This window comes from Macrobrachium rosenbergii, chromosome 44 (genome assembly GCF_040412425.1).
Source record: "Macrobrachium rosenbergii isolate ZJJX-2024 chromosome 44, ASM4041242v1, whole genome shotgun sequence".
In the NCBI taxonomy this organism is placed as follows: Eukaryota; Metazoa; Arthropoda; class Malacostraca; order Decapoda; family Palaemonidae; genus Macrobrachium; species Macrobrachium rosenbergii.
The window spans coordinates 34,919,365-34,935,569 of record NC_089784.1 but is presented as its reverse complement, the minus strand read 5'-3'; the positions used below and the strand labels follow the sequence as shown (position 1 = coordinate 34,935,569).

Sequence of the window (16,205 nt, the reverse complement as noted above, 5' to 3'; positions counted from 1 at the left end):
CCAATTAGTCTTGCTATGTGTCGTACATGCAGTTTAAAACTGTTAGAAACGCGCGAGCACACACACACACACACACACACACACACACACACACACACACACACACACACACACACACATTTATATAACAAATAAAGCATAAATAAAACAGCAGATAGATATACTGTGCATTTATATAAATTGACACGCTCGTTATATACATTTTTATATACATATGCGCACACATATGTATATAGGCTATGTGTGTGTGTGCATAGCACATAAACATAGCAGATAATATATATATATATATATATATATATATATATATACATACATATATACATACATACATACATACATATATATATATTATCTGCTATGTTTTATCTTTCTCAATGACAAGAATACACATTCTGTCTAGGGAATGTGAACAGAACTAAAAATAGTTGAGGTTTCTCGAACTAATACACATCAGTAATTATATATATATATATGTATATATACACACATATATATATACACTATATATACATATAAATAAATATACAGTATTTATATATAATGTATTTATGATGTATGTATGTATGTATTTTTGAATGTATGTTTGTGTGTATGCATGGCCCTTTATCTTTATTTAACAATGCCAAAGGAAGTTGTACAGAATATATTCTGAACCATTTTTATATATATTTACGGGAAATGAAATTTGAACTCGGCTCCCGCAGGTATAAGCCGCTTTCAAGTTATTTTTGGCTTTTAGATCTTCTTAAGTGCCGAAGTACAAAAGCTCGTACTGGCTTGCGTATTATCCGCATACAAATACAAAGAACAGTTTTTGTTAAAGAAAAGTATTGTATTGTGGTGTTTAATTTAGCTAGTAAATGCGCTTGTGTGGCCGTTGTATATTAGCTTTGTAAATATGTCCAAAGTATATTTGCTCCACATTCGCTCGGTGGTATCAGCTTCGTCGGCCCTTGTGGCAATTTGCAAGAACAGAGGCGACTGTTTTTGCTTCTCCGTCTGTCTGTCTGTCTGTCTGTCTGTAGGTGATTCTGCACGGCAGATGGATCACCTTGAGAAAGATTATTTGTTAGTTTTTGCTTTTTGTCAGACTGTCTTTTCAAGGTTAGAATTCAGCAGAGCTGAGCTGAAGGCCAACAGATAAACGGCCCCTCCCCCCAAAAAGAAAAATCAGTCGTCCGATATGAGTCCAAGCAGACAATTTAAAGAAAGTGGGAAAGGAATATCTGATAATTTGAAGAGAGATTCTGGTTGGTTCATTCCCACATATTTCTTCAGCTGCGTCGTGATCAGGCAGTAGCAAAGAGAGAGCTAATCTTCATTTCACTCCATCGTCTCTGTATTTAACTCCAATATCCATATTCCCTTCTAATTCTGAATTTCATTTCCTGAATAATCTTTTCTCTAGAAGTCCCGCGTCAGACCAGCTTGCTCTGCGCGTTAAGCAAGCCGAAAAAAATAATTATTTTACGAAGTGATCCCGTGAAAAAACAGCGTAAGGTTTTCGATTCCTCTACTGTTCGCTTGAGTCCGTGAGCTGGTGCATTGTGTGCTGGCTTTCTGCACGTCGTTTGACGTTCGCTGGTTTCTTTGTCGTTGTTGTGGCCAGGGTCTTTCTCAGAGTATAGTATTTGAAGGACCTTGGTTGTGGCTGGCCGTGGCTGGATTCTGGCGAAGAATGTTGTCGGAAACTTACGCTGAGTAATGAAAGGAACTTTGTAGTTTTAGCTAGCACTGAGTAATGAAAGGAACAATAATGTCTGTAGGTTATGATGTATATGAAGTTTAAAGACCAAATTCGGTGGTCATATTTGCTGTCAGCGTCCCAGTTCCCATTGAGGTATTTTGCATCCTGTGGCTTGTTATTACGTTTATATAGTACAGTATTATAATCCAAGAAAAACATTTAGTTAAAATTAAAATTTTTAAAATTTATCTTCTGTAGTCGTAAATTTCACTTCATTCCCTAAAAAAATCTAATTCATATAGCTATGAATATAGCTCCAATTGTGTTTCCCTCTTCAAAGTGACCATCAGGCTATCTTAGACTGAAAAGACGATTCTTTTGTCTATAGAAGAAGAAGAAGAAGAAGTATTATTATTATTATTATTATTATTATTATTATTATTATTATTATCACCAACGCTGATCGATGAAAGAAAATGGGTCTGGGAGGGGTTGGAGTGGGTTGGGGGGGCTGAGTCTATTGGTTCTATCGACACGAAATCACGATCTGCAGTTTTGAGGAAAACTGAGGCTCAAATTGTTTTGCATGCGAATGTTTTAATTTTCGCAATTCAGTCTTCTGGAGAGAGAGAGAGAGAGAGAGAGAGAGAGAGAGAGAGAGAGAGAGAGAGAGAGAGAGAGAGAGAGAGAAGAATGTTGAAATTCATTATTCTTGTGTGGTGTGGTGTAAAATAATATCAGAATGTTTTATTTAAAAAAAGATATGAATATCTTTTTTGGGCCAAGAAATTATTTTCTTAGGAAACTAATTCAAAGGTCAATGACCGTTTTCTGCCAGGTGTATATTATTTTTACTAATACTGAACGAAACCATTGTAACTAAACAAGACCAATTATATTTGTCGATTACAGAACGGCTTAGTGTAATGACTTGCAGATTACGGTGAATTATGGGGAAATATTAAATGAAAAAAGAAAAGCAAAAACTATGTCATCGGCTGTGATGTGATAATCAACCCATAACTGATGTGGACTCAAAATTAATCCCTGGAAGTAATATAAAAAATAAAAATTGGTTAAGATTTAAGATTCCAATTGGTTTGTTTCGATTGGGTACAGTTGACAACCAAAAATTAGCCAAAAATGTTCCGAGAGGCGTTGAGGAACAGGATGAACTCCCTCTTGCGGAAACAGTGAGTACTCAAGGAGAATCCTTGTTGTGGTTTTTATGGAATGAGGTTTAGTCAACTTGGAGGTTCTTTCTGTCGAGGTTTTTGTCAACTCTGAGGTTCTCAATCTCTGTCTTGTTGTGGGTTGCATGAAAAAGGTCCCTTCCTCCACATCCTATCCCGTGGAATGAGGTTTTGTCAACCTTGAGGTTCTTTCTTTGGGGTTTTTGTCAACTTTGAGGTTCTTTTTTTGAGATTTTTTCTACTCTGAGGTTGCATGAAAAAAGGTCCCTTCCTCCACATCCTATGCCAACATCCTAAATTGAACTTTATGTTGGAGGATGTTTGATAATGTTTGTTAAAACTGAATGCATGTCTTTCCTTCACTTAATATTCACCTTGCATGAAGGAGGTCGGTGTTTATGAAAGCACTGCTTACAAGCAGTTACACAATTGATCGTATTATGTAAAAAGTTAAAAAGCCTTGAATCTAAGTCCTACATTTTTCTTGTTTCATTTCTGTTCATTAATTCCTTGTCTGTAGTACTTTTTAATATATTAATATATTTTTTTAATATATTAATATATTTTTTATTATATTAATCCCAAAAAATGGCGGAATTATGTGAACAGTTAAAAATTCTTGGCCCTGGATCTTCCCTTTTGTGTCTGTCACATCTGTGCATTAATTCCATATTTATGTGATATTTTAATGTCTTATAAATCCCAAATATCAACTGATTAATCCTAGATACTTTCTGGGCAATTTTAAATCATTTGAAAACGATTGCACGCGCGCAAAAAGCACAAATTTTATCCATGATAGATGAAATTCATTTCTTAAATGTAGGAGGAGCACTGATGCCTATCATAGCAAGTACTCTGGATACATAGCCATTACGCACGTACATTACCCCCAAGGATTCCTGTAATGCACGCACGCACGCACCTACGCACACGCATTACCATTGCGTCTCTCTCTCTCCAGTTTGCTTCATCAGTTTCCCGCTAAAATCTGACCTCTTTCTCAGGAAACTCTCTCTCTCTCTCTCTCTCTCTCTCTCTCTCTCTCTCTGTCTTCATCAGTTTCCCACTAAAACTTGATTTCCCAAATTCTCTCTCTCTCTCTCTCTCTCTCTCTCTCTCTCTCTCTCTCTCTCTCTCTCTCTCTCTCTCCAACAGTGCAGCTCAAACATGTTTCAGCGGCTTGTTTGCTAAAATACGCTCGTGCATAACTGCATGAATGGAAGACTTTATTTACATACAACATTCGTTTCTTGATACTTATTAATGTTTATACATTTTGTAACTTTTTTTATATTCAGTTGAAGTGAATGGCCTTACGGTCCATTGTTGAGTTCATTCATACAGTATATACATAACTTTGTTCAAACATTCACCGTTCATAAATTTTTTCATACATTCACTATACTGTACTTAATTAATTCATTATACATAAGTTTGTTAATGCAGTATGTACCTAACTTTGTTCATACATTCACTATACGTAATTGTGTCCATACATTCACTTTACGTTTCATACATTCACTTTACGTAATTGTGTTCATACATTCACTTTACGTAATTGTGTCCATACATTCACTATACGTAATTGTGTCCATACATTCACTGTACTTAACTGTGTGCATACATTCACTATACATAATTTGTGTCCATACATTCACTATACGTAATTATATTCATACATTCACTATACGTAACTGTGTCCATACAGTCACTGTACATAACTTTGTCCATACCTTCACTATACTGTACATAACTTTGTCTGTACATTCACTATACGTATCTGTGTCCATACATTACTATACATAGCCTTGTTCATACATTCACCATACATAATCTTTTCCTTATATTTACTATACATAACTTTGTTCTTAAATTCACTCTTCATAACTGTTTATTCATTCTCTGTACATAATTTTGTTCATACATTCATCATACATAACCTCTTCCATACATAACTTTGTTCATACACTCACCATACATAACCTTTTGCATACATTCTCTATACATAACTTTGTTCATAAATTCACGCTACATAACTTTGTTCATAAATTCACTCTACATAACTTTGTCCATTAATTCACTATACATAACTTTGTTCTTACATTCACTATACATAACTTTGTTCATACATTCACTATACATAACTTCGTTCACAAATTAACCAGACAACTTTGTTCATACATTCACCATACATAACTTTAGCCATATATTCACTATAATACATAACTGTGTCCATTCCCTTGCTACAAATAACTGTATCCATACTTTTACTACACATAACTGGTCCTTACTTTCACTATATATAACTTTGTTCATACAGTGTATACATAACTCTGTTCACACACTCACTCAATCCGCTTTTAAGAACAAAGGAAACCGGATATGACGATGCTTTTCTGTATCGTAGATAGTCGAGGTTTAATGGTACACTTGGGAAGTTGAAAATTGAGACACGTGAGAATATAATTTTTTTATTTTTTTATTTTTTAGAGGGGTTGATTCAAGACAATGCAAGGCTCGGATCTCAATGACGAGAATGCGTCTTTTTATTGTTAAAAGTGTGTTTTTTCTGTATCTATTTGTGTAAATGGGTCTTTTTTTTGGGTAAAAGGTTGTTTTTTCTTTCCTGTTTGTGTGTGTGTGCGTGTGTGAATGTAGAACTTGATATCAGTTACGAATGCAGTGGAGGCAGATTGCTCTACATTGTAGAAGATATATGACGATACTGACTTATAGATAGCTGTATATCGTAGATTTCTGTCATATCGTAGATTCCTGTCATATCGTAGATTTCTGTCATGTCGTAGATTTCTGTCATGTCCGTATACTGCTGTCATATCGTAGATTCCTGTCATGTCGTAGATTTTTGTCATATCTTAGATTCCTGTCATATCGTAGATTCCTGTCATATTGTAGATTTCTGTCATATCGTAGATTTCTGTCATATCGTATATTGCTGTCATATCGTAATTGTCTTACTGGATTTGTCATAAGCCCTACGATGACCATGCGATGATTGCGATATGCGTTTCCTTACATTTAACTTTGTATTTAATATAGACATAATACGGTTTTGACGATCTATTATTATTTTAAGAAGAAATAAGATGTTCTGGTAAATGTTAGTTCCATCGTCCTATATGTTAGAGAGTTTTTTTTTTATAGGAACAGGCAACGCCATTTTTACGATTTTATTTATCTTCTCATTCTTTCCACATGTCACCCTTTTGTATGGTGCTGGAATGCAAGAGAGAGAGAGAGAGAGAGAGAGAGAGAGAGAGAGAGAGAGAGAGAGAGAGAGAGTTTCACTGTGTATATCTGCATCTGCAAACAAGTATTTATGTATGGATATTCGTGTATGTACGTATGTGTGTATGAGAGAGAGAGAGAGAGAGAGAGAGAGAGAGAGAGAGAGAGAGAGAGAGAGAGTTTTAATGTGTATATCTGCAAACAAGTATTTATGTACAGATATATTTGTATGTACGTATGTATGTATGTATGTGTCATCCATCCTCACTTCCATGAACTCCTTCATAATTTATAAAGCTCTCCCTCCCTCCCACGGTAGAGAGAGAGAGAGAGAGAGAGAGAGAGAGAGAGAGAGAGAGAGAGAGAGAGAGAGAGAGAGAGAGTTTTAATGTGTATATTTGTTATATCTGCAAACAAGTATTTATGTATAGATGTACGTGCATGTACGTATGTATGTATGTATGTATGTATGTATGTATGTATGTATGTATGTATGTATGTCATCCTTCCATACTTCCATGAACGCCCTCATAATTTATAAAGCTCTCCATCGCCCCCTCTCTTCCCCTACCTCCCACCCTCAGCCACCCTCCCCCTCCAACATCAATATCAGGCCATAAAATCAAACCTCCTTTGAAAGCCTTTACGGGCGAGAAAAAAAAGACTTTATTTTATTGTCCCTTATCAGTAAATTACATAGATAGCAACATCTGCCTTTTCCCACCAAGTTCCCAGCAAAAGGCTCAGTCTCACTTTGTATTCATGGCATACCTGCGTTTAGGAGACTTGCGAAGGCTGGTAAAAGGTTTATTTGTTTTTTTTTTTTTTTTTGTCTTTTTTTCTGAGACAAACTTTATTTTCAGTTTTTTTATTAGGAATGGAAAAAGTGGTTTAAAATACACTTATATTTTGTTTTTCTTGATATGGAATGGAAAAGGAGATCTAAGGTACACGTGGGTTGTGGTGTTTTTAAGTTTTTGCTTAAATTGTTTTAAATTTTTCCTTCTTTAATTTGGAATGAAAGCTGGTTTAAGGTACATTTAGGTAATGGTGTTTAAAATTCTGTTTTACATTCTGGTTATTTTTCCATATTTTTATTTGGTGTTTTAATTCTGTTTTAAATTTTTTATTCTTTTATGTGAAATGAAAGCTGGTTTAAGGTACTTGTAGGTAATGGTGTTTTAATTCTCTTTTAAATTTTTTATTCTTTAATTTGGAATGAAAACTGGTTTAAGGTACATGTAAGTAATGTTGTTTTAATTCTGTTTTAAATTTTTTATTCTTTTATTTGGAATGAAAGCTGGTTTAAGGTACATGTAGGTAATGGTGTTTTAAATTCTGTTTTAAATTTTTTATTCTTTTATGTGGAATGAAAGCTGGTTTAAGGTACATGTAGGTAATGGTATTTTAATTTCCTTTTATTTATTTTTTTTTTTTTACTTGGAATGGAAACCTGGTTTAAGGTACATGTAGGTAATGGCATTTTAAATTCTATTTATTTTTCAGTTTTTTTATTTGGAATGAAAATCTGGTTTAAGGTGCATGTAGGTAACGTTGTTTAAAATTCTATTTTAAATTCCTTTTATCTTCTAAATTTTTCTTTTGGAATGGAAACCTGGTTTAAGATATTTGAAGGTAATGGTGTTTTAAATTGTTCTCTATCCTATACATGCGTTTTGTATTTTAAAGAGATATTGTACCTTTCTTTCTCTTCCTATTGGTTGTCGGAAGTGCTTGTTATTATTATTATTATTATTATTATTATTATTATTATTATTATTATTATTATTATTATTATTATTATTATTAATCTTTGTGCCACTTTTTTGTAAGTCATAAGATTATCTGTAGTTCCATAAACCTCCGTTGATATTTTGCCTTTGTTTCTCTTATTGTTGGTTGCTGGCAGTACCTGTTGTTGTTATTATTATTATCATTATTATTATTATTATTATTATTATTATTATTATTATTATTATTATTATTATTATTATTATTATTATTATTATTATTATTATTATTTGTCCCACTTTTATGTAGGTCATGAATTTGCAGTTGCATAAAATTGCATAAAATTTACCTTGATGTTTCATGGTCATAAGTAACAAAGGCGTCACGCTTTGAGAATTCTGTCATCCAACACATTGAGGAAGACAAAGAAAAAGATATGCAGATAAAGCAGTCTTTTGTGATTTGACAAAGCACGCATTTCAAAGCAAGGGAAGCGTTACTTGAGTTCAGGTGCGCTCAGGTCATCCCAAGACAGCATCGGGTTTTCGTTTATGTCTCTCCATTTAATCATCTTCTTCTTCCTCCTATTATTATTATTATTATTATTATTATTATTATTATTATTATTATTATTATTATTCACAAGATAAACCCCTGTTCAATTTCTTCTTCTTCTTCTTCTTCTTCTTCTTCTTCTTCTTCTTCTTCTTCTTCTTCTTCTTCTTCTTCTTCTTCTTCTTCATATTATTATTATTATTATTATTATTATTATTATTATTATTATTATTATTATTATTATTATTATTATTATTATTATTATCCACAAGATAAACGTCTGTTCATATGGAACAAGCCCACCAAAGACTCCATTGACTTGAAATTCAAGCTTCCAAAGGATATGGTGTTCATTTGAAAGAAGTTACAGATAAAAATAAATAACGAAAGAAGTGATTACATATTAGATAAAATATATAGATTGATAAATTTATAATTTAATGCATAAAAATGTAAATAAATGATTAAAATTACATGGTGAATTGTTTTAGGGTAGTAATGCACTGCATCTGGGCTTGAATTGTTGAGGTTCTTGTCAGTATGAATTTTAAACACAACAAAATCTCGTTTTAGTTGAGGCCAAAGATAACGATATCTAGGGACTGACGTAGATTCTTATTTCCTTAAGAACTTTTTATAAGTGAATGTTAAGTAGCAACGACTTATTTATACTTACTTATTTACACTTAAATTTCCTTCTCTTTCAGTGTCTGCGAGATGGATCTGTCCACTGCTATGGACGAGGCCAAGTTGGCTTGTAGCTACTTCTTCAACAATCGCTTTGAAGAGGCCAGGAATCTCATGAGGCCATGGTAAGATCATCTGGGTTTGTTCTCTCTCTCTCTCTCTCTCTCTCTCTCTCTCTCTCTCTTCTGAGTACTGTATGTTGCCGTTGTTTATGTTGATTTTCAGGTTTCTTTGTCAATTGATTCATAATTCTCTCTCTCTCTCTCTCTCTCTCTCTCTCTCTCTCTCTCATAATTATTAGTTTATTGTTTATACTTTCGAGTACTGTATGTTGCCGTTACTATTGTTGATTTTCAGGTCTGTACAATATTAGAGGATCCTCTCTCTCTCTCTCTCTCTCTCTCTCTCTCTCTCTCTCTCTCTCATTGTTCATTATTCTCTCTCTCTCTACTGTCTCTTCTCTTAGCACTGTATATCGCCGTTACTACTGTTGATTTTCATGTATTTTTATTAGAGGATATTTTTCTCTCTCTCTCTCTCTCTCTCTCTCTCTCTCTCTCTCTCTGTGATTGTTGCGTGTTTTGTCAGCATTACACTGAATCTGAATTAATTAATAATACCCTAATTTTTATCATTTGTTCTGCTTATTACATATCTAATTGTGCCTCACTATACTTTATATGGTCTACGGTGATCCCTCCTTACTCTCACTATACTTATGAATTATGTATGGGAATAATTATACTTTTGAATTATGCAAAGTATTAGTAATCATCTGAATGGTATGTTATACATATGTATTTTTATATATGGATGTTTAAACTTATGAATTATATAAATTATATAAGTAATCACGTAAATGGTATGTTAGCGATATGAATTATATATACTAATGATTATACTTTTGAATTACAGAAAGTATAAGTAATCACCCGAATGGTATATTGTCCATGTGAATTATATATATATGTACTATACAGTATATATATGTATGTATGGATAATTGTACTTTGATGAATTATAGAAAGTATAAGTAATCATCCGAAGGTATATTATCCATGTGAATTATATATATATATATATATATATATATATATATATATATATATATATATATATATATATATATATATATATATATATATATATATATGGATGATTATACTTTTGAATTATAGAAAGTATAAGTAATTATCCATGAATTTATATATATTATCCATGTGAATTATATATATATATATATATATATATATATATATATATATATATATATATATATATCATAAATTCCCTTCGGTGATAATTCCCCATCGGGGATATTCCCGAGGTAGCGTGGATTTGATATTAAGCGATATTTGTAGCTTCATGATCGTATATAAATCACGGTGTGATAAAAAAAATGTCATATATATATTATATATATATATATATATATATATATATATATATATATATATATATATATATATATATATGTATTGTGTGTGTGTGGATGATTATACTTTAGAATGATAGAAATATGAGTAATCATCTGAGTGCCCCATTAAAAACAAAATTACTTTTCCACTAAAAGGAATCTCGAATTTGCAGTTTTGTAAGAAATTTCGTTTGCTCAATGTCAAGCGCAATGCTTGGATGCAGACGGAATGCTTTTGTCAGGAGAATCAGTCGGCTGTGACCACGTCTTCCTTTTCAGTGCTTTCGCATTTGTCAGTGATTATCGAAGCTTAAGGGTCGTAGCAATTCGTCACATGACGTCCTTGGGGGTTTGACGTTGGCCTTGATGTTTACGTAATGTATATTTGTTAAAAATGAGATGTTTTATAAGTTTTTCGTTTGTTTACTCGCGATTTCCTTCGTCTGTTTGTTGGTCTGATATATCAGCTAAAACCAACGCGCCCATAAAGTGCCTTGTAAAGGCAGATTGAAAGTAGTGTATCAAAATATATTATCGTCATTTTAAACAGCTATTAAAAAGATCCAGGTTACGGTGTTACCTTTTGTAATTGGTCACATGAATTCCGCCAGCTGCTTGGTTGCACAGTGGCAATTACGTGAATTGAAGTTGAATTGCATTTTGAGTTGAGTGAAATGATCTTCATTCGCTTAAATTTTACTTTGAGTTTAATATAATTCACTTAATTTAGGTAAATTTTTATTTGAGTTTACTAGAAGTCACTTAGTTTAGGTAAATTTTAATTTGAGTGTAGTATAATTTGCTTAGTTTTGGTATTATTTTACTATAATGTGATAAACTACTCAGCCCTAAAACGACATCAGTTTAAATAAGTGAAAAGTAACTTTTACATATATATTGTACACACACACACACACACACACACACATACATATATTTATGTTCATATTTTATATTATACTGTAACAGTTGTAAACACCGTTAACCATTTTTACAGTACTTGTTTATGTTTTATGTAAGTCTTGAAGTCAAATGTAAACATATGTCCGGTATATGTTTTTTCTTAAACTGATTTGTCAATGAAGTTCCCCGGAAGAGGCCTGATGGAAGGCGAAACTGTTGGGACAAATTAAGAACTCTATTTCCTTTTTCCTCTGGTTTCTCCTTCTTTTTCATTGTTGAGTAGATCGAGATATTTTATCTTCGTGATTGAGAAGAATACAACTAAATACACACACATACACACACACATATATATACATACGTATATACATATATATATACATATTATATGTATGCTTTTGTGTAATGTATATATATAGTGTATATATATATATACATATACATACATTGTATATAGATGTGTGTGTGTAATGCATTAATAATCATCCCTTATGAACCAATGGGTATGAATGGTCATAGGAATGAAGAAGCACAAGGATGATAAATGGGTATCCTAATCTAATAATAACAATAATAATAAAGTATAGATTATTATTACAGTATTATTATTATTAAACCTCGTTGTTTTCTCTAATATGATTTGGAAAAAAATTTTTTTTTATATTATTGTAAATTTAGTTTCACCAACTCCAATACGTGGAATCTACATGAAGGAGAGCCAACGCCTGTGAAACTGAATCCCCTGTTTGCATGTCCATTTGCTGAGAGAGAGAGAGAGAGAGAGAGAGAGAGAGAGAGAGAGAGAGAGAGAGAGAGAGAGAGAGAGAGAGAGAGAGAGAGAGAGAGGACTTACATAATGACACTCTGCATGTCGTGAATGTAATTATATTATGTTTTTAATCTCTAACTAATTCCTGCTATAGGAATTTTTACACACACACACACACAGAGAGAGAGAGAGAGAGAGAGAGAGAGAGAGAGAGAGAGAGAGAGAGAGAGAGAGAGAGAGAGAAGCTTACATGTGATGACACCGTGCATGTCGTGAACATACCTTAATTACATTTTATTTTTAATCTCTTTAAGTAATCTGTGGGGGGAAAAGAGATATAGCTTGTTTAGTTTAGAGAGAGAGAGAGAGAGAGAGAGAGAGAGCTTTTCTGTTTTATATTTGCTCCTGCTATAGGAATTTCCAGAGAGAGAGAGAGAGAGAGAGAGAGAGAGAGAGAGAGAGAGAAGTTAAGTATAGTTTAGTTTTACCAGACCACTGAGCTGATTAACAGCTCTCCTAGGGCTGGCCCGAAGGATTAGACTTATTTTACGTGGCTAAGAACCAATTGGTTACTTAGCAACGGGACATACTGCTTATTGTGGAATCCGAACCACATTATAGCGAGAAATGAATTTCTATCACCAGAAATAAATTCCTCTAACTCCTCATCAGCCGGGCGGGGGAATTGAACTCCGGCCCATCGAGTGACAGTCCGAAGCTCAACCGACTCAGCCAAAGAAGGGCTTAGAGAGAGAGAGAGAGAGAGAGAGAGAGAGAGAGAGAGCTTGTTTTATATTCCTGGTATAGGAATTTCCAGGAGAGAGAGAGAGAGAGAGAGAGAGAGAGAGAGAGAGAGAGAGAGAGAGAGAGAGAGAGACCTCCCCACCCTTATTACGAGTGGCGAAAACATCCCATCCCTGAGACCTGAGAGGATCCAGACGTAGGCCCGAGAGTCTCATTTTTTGCCTAATTGGATGAGGCTGTTCGCGTCTTACTTTGCTTTTATGTCGAAAGCTTAGCAGAACATTTTTCCTCTCTCATTCTGTCGCCAGGTTTTAACTTTCTACACCAGATTTGAGGATACAAATGCTGCTTTATTTTCGTTTTGTTGGTTTATGTTCTAAGGGTCTAAAGTCTAAACGAATTGCTTAGTTCTGTATGGCAATCTTAATAAAACTTTTATTGTGTCACCAGTTTTTAACCTTCTACACCAGATTTGAGGATATAAAATGCTGCTTTATTTTCGTTTTATTGGTTTATGTACTAAGTGTCTAAAGTAACGAATTGCTTAGTTCTGTAGGGCAAGGTTTAATAAAATTTTTATTCTGCCGTTAGGTTTAACTTTCTAACACCAGATTTGAGGTTACAGATGCTGCTTTATTTTCGTTTTATTGGTTTATGTGCTAAGGAGCCTAGGATCTAAACGAACTGCTTACTTCTGTATGGCTATGTTTAACAAAACTTTTATTGTCATCAGGTTTAGGATACAAATGCTGCTTTATTTTCGTTTTATTGGTTTATATATCAAGAGTCTAAACGAACTGCTTAATTCTCTTGGGTTTAAGATGAGGCACATTTGTCGGGTAATTTGTGCTTCTAGATATGGCATAGGAAGGAGAGAGAGAGAGAGAGAGAGAGAGAGAGAGAGAGAGAGAGAGAGAGAGAGAGAGAGAAGGAGCGAGGGTTTGGTTTGCTTTTGTTCCTGCTTCCTGCCATAAGAGTTCCTCAGAGAGAGAGAGAGAGAGAGAGAGAGAGAGAGAGAGAGAGAGAGAGAGAGAGATACCGTGTTTGGTTTACTTTTGTTCCTGCTTCCTGCCTCAAGAATTTCCTCAGAGAGAGAGAGAGAGAGAGAGAGAGAGAGAGAGAGAGAGAGAGAGAGATCCGTAAACAACGCATAAAGGAAAAATCGTCCTCTCTGCTGACACGCGTCTCCTGGGCTATTGTTTAATTTATACGCCCATCAGATTAGGGGGAGAGAAAGGGGTGCCTGGGGGGGAGGGTTGGTGAAGGGGTGGGGGCGAGATCCTCAGGTCCATTTCTTTTGTTCAGAATGAAAAATCTACCGCACTTAGTCAAATGAGCTTCCAAATTCAGAGAATTTTTGGAACCTTTTTCAAGGGACTTGTAACTCTTCATAAAACCGTACACATGAAGCTTGTATGGGTTTACTTCCAAAATTTAATACTTTTTCAGTTTTAGCCTGTTGAATTACAAGTTAAAACGGTCTTGTTAAATTCACAGTTCTAAGAATTAATTCGACACCATCTACCTCTCTTCGTGTTCAGGTATTTAACTTGACCTCGTTCTGATACCCTGGACGCGAGTTCGAATCTCGCCCAAGGGTCAGAATATTTTTTGTTCTTTCTTCATTTGGGACTAGGCTTGGTAGTGAGGAGTGTTTCCAAAGTGTGGTGAAATCGAGGAGTTAAAGAGGCCATTCACAATTGATCCCTGATTCTCTTTTCCTGCCGAGGGTGATCAGATTTGCTGAACAGCAACACCAGTATAGAGTAAATGTGCCTCGCTGTCGAACTTGTCTGTTCCAGAGGTCCTTTATTCCCCACACCGTTGGACTGTGGAACAGTCTCCCCGAGGATGTCGTGCAATTGGAACTTCGAAGTTCAAGCGAAGATGCAATTTGCATTACTATCCTAAAGCCATTCCCCGTGTATTTTGATAATTTACTCACATTTTTATCGGTTTATTTAATAATTTGATAATTATTTTTCTTTTCATTTCTAATAACCAATCTCTTCTTTCTGTATTACCTATTGCCATCTGTTACTGCTTTCAAATGAACAACTTATGCTTTGCAAGCTTGAATTTCAAGTCGGTGGCCCCTGTGGGTTTGTTCCATATGAATAGGGTTCATGTTCTGAATAATAATAATAATAATAATAATAATAATAATAATAATAATAATAATAATAATAATAATAATAATAATAATATATGGAAAAAGGTGACCAGTAGATTCTAAATATATATCACCTGAAATCTACTACTACTACTACTACTACTACTACTACTACTACTACTACTACTAATAATAATAATAATAATAATATCTGGTAAAACGCGGCCAGTAGATCTAAATACATAACGCCTGAAATCTATAGTTTAATCATTCTTTTATTGATGAGAAAAATTTACGAAAATATGATGATCTGACGTGTCTTTCCGTGTTTGATACCAAGCATGCAACTTGGCCCATTGCGTAAGCTTCAGTCCCCGCTAGTGTTTGCGCGCTTACGCTGATTATATTGCAATGAAGGGTAGATATAAATTTCCAAATTTAGCTGGATAATCTTAGGAATGCCGTTAGATCAATCATCGATCTGGGATGGGGTACTTAGCTGGTTCAGTGTCCGCTAGTGTTTGCGCGCCTTACGCTGGTTATACTGTAGTGAAGAGGTTGATACATTTCTAAATTCGGCTGAATAATCTTAGGAATGCCGTTAGATCAATCATCGATGTGAGACGGGGCACTTAGCTGCATGCGTTCTGGAGTGGTAAGATGGACGACAGTATTGCATAAATATTTCTTCCTGTTTTTGGGAAGATGGATCAATGCTTTGAGTCCATCAAATGGATTCTTAGTAAGGGGGTGTTGCCATCAGTGCACTTCATGTGGTGTACTGTAGGCATTACTAAAGGTGGGTTGTTGCTGCGTCCGTTCTGTCATTAGTTGCAACCACTTTTTAGTCTATTACTGTCTTATTTTGCTGTCCAACCACTCCAACTCCCTCTTTTTACGCTCTTACAGCTGAATGGTTGAAAGTGCCCCAGTGCGTGGCTTTATAGCCTAATTTTCATAGATCAGAATAAGACGATGCCATTATATTTGTTGAATTGAATACACAGTGCTTAGAGGATTTCACTTATTGCTATTTCGTAATGGGTGAAGTCTAGTGTAAAATTAGAGAGAGAGAGAGAGAGAGAGAGAGAGAGAGAGAGAGAGAGAGAGAGAGAGAGAGAGAGAGAACCTTCGAGCGATTTTCGCAACCC

General features: G+C 34.4%; 1 protein-coding gene across 2 annotated transcripts in view; it reads left to right on the top strand.

Annotated features, from left to right (window-relative positions):
- Positions 1-16,205, top strand: part of LOC136829516 (tetratricopeptide repeat protein 39B-like) — a 177,265-nt gene that overhangs the window by 141,990 nt on the left and 19,070 nt on the right. For both annotated transcript variants that reach the window (XM_067088312.1, XM_067088311.1), the window contains exon 3: positions 9,129-9,233. In XM_067088312.1, the coding sequence (XP_066944413.1) occupies positions 9,129-9,233 (105 nt within the window). The remainder of the gene's footprint in view (positions 1-9,128; positions 9,234-16,205) is intronic.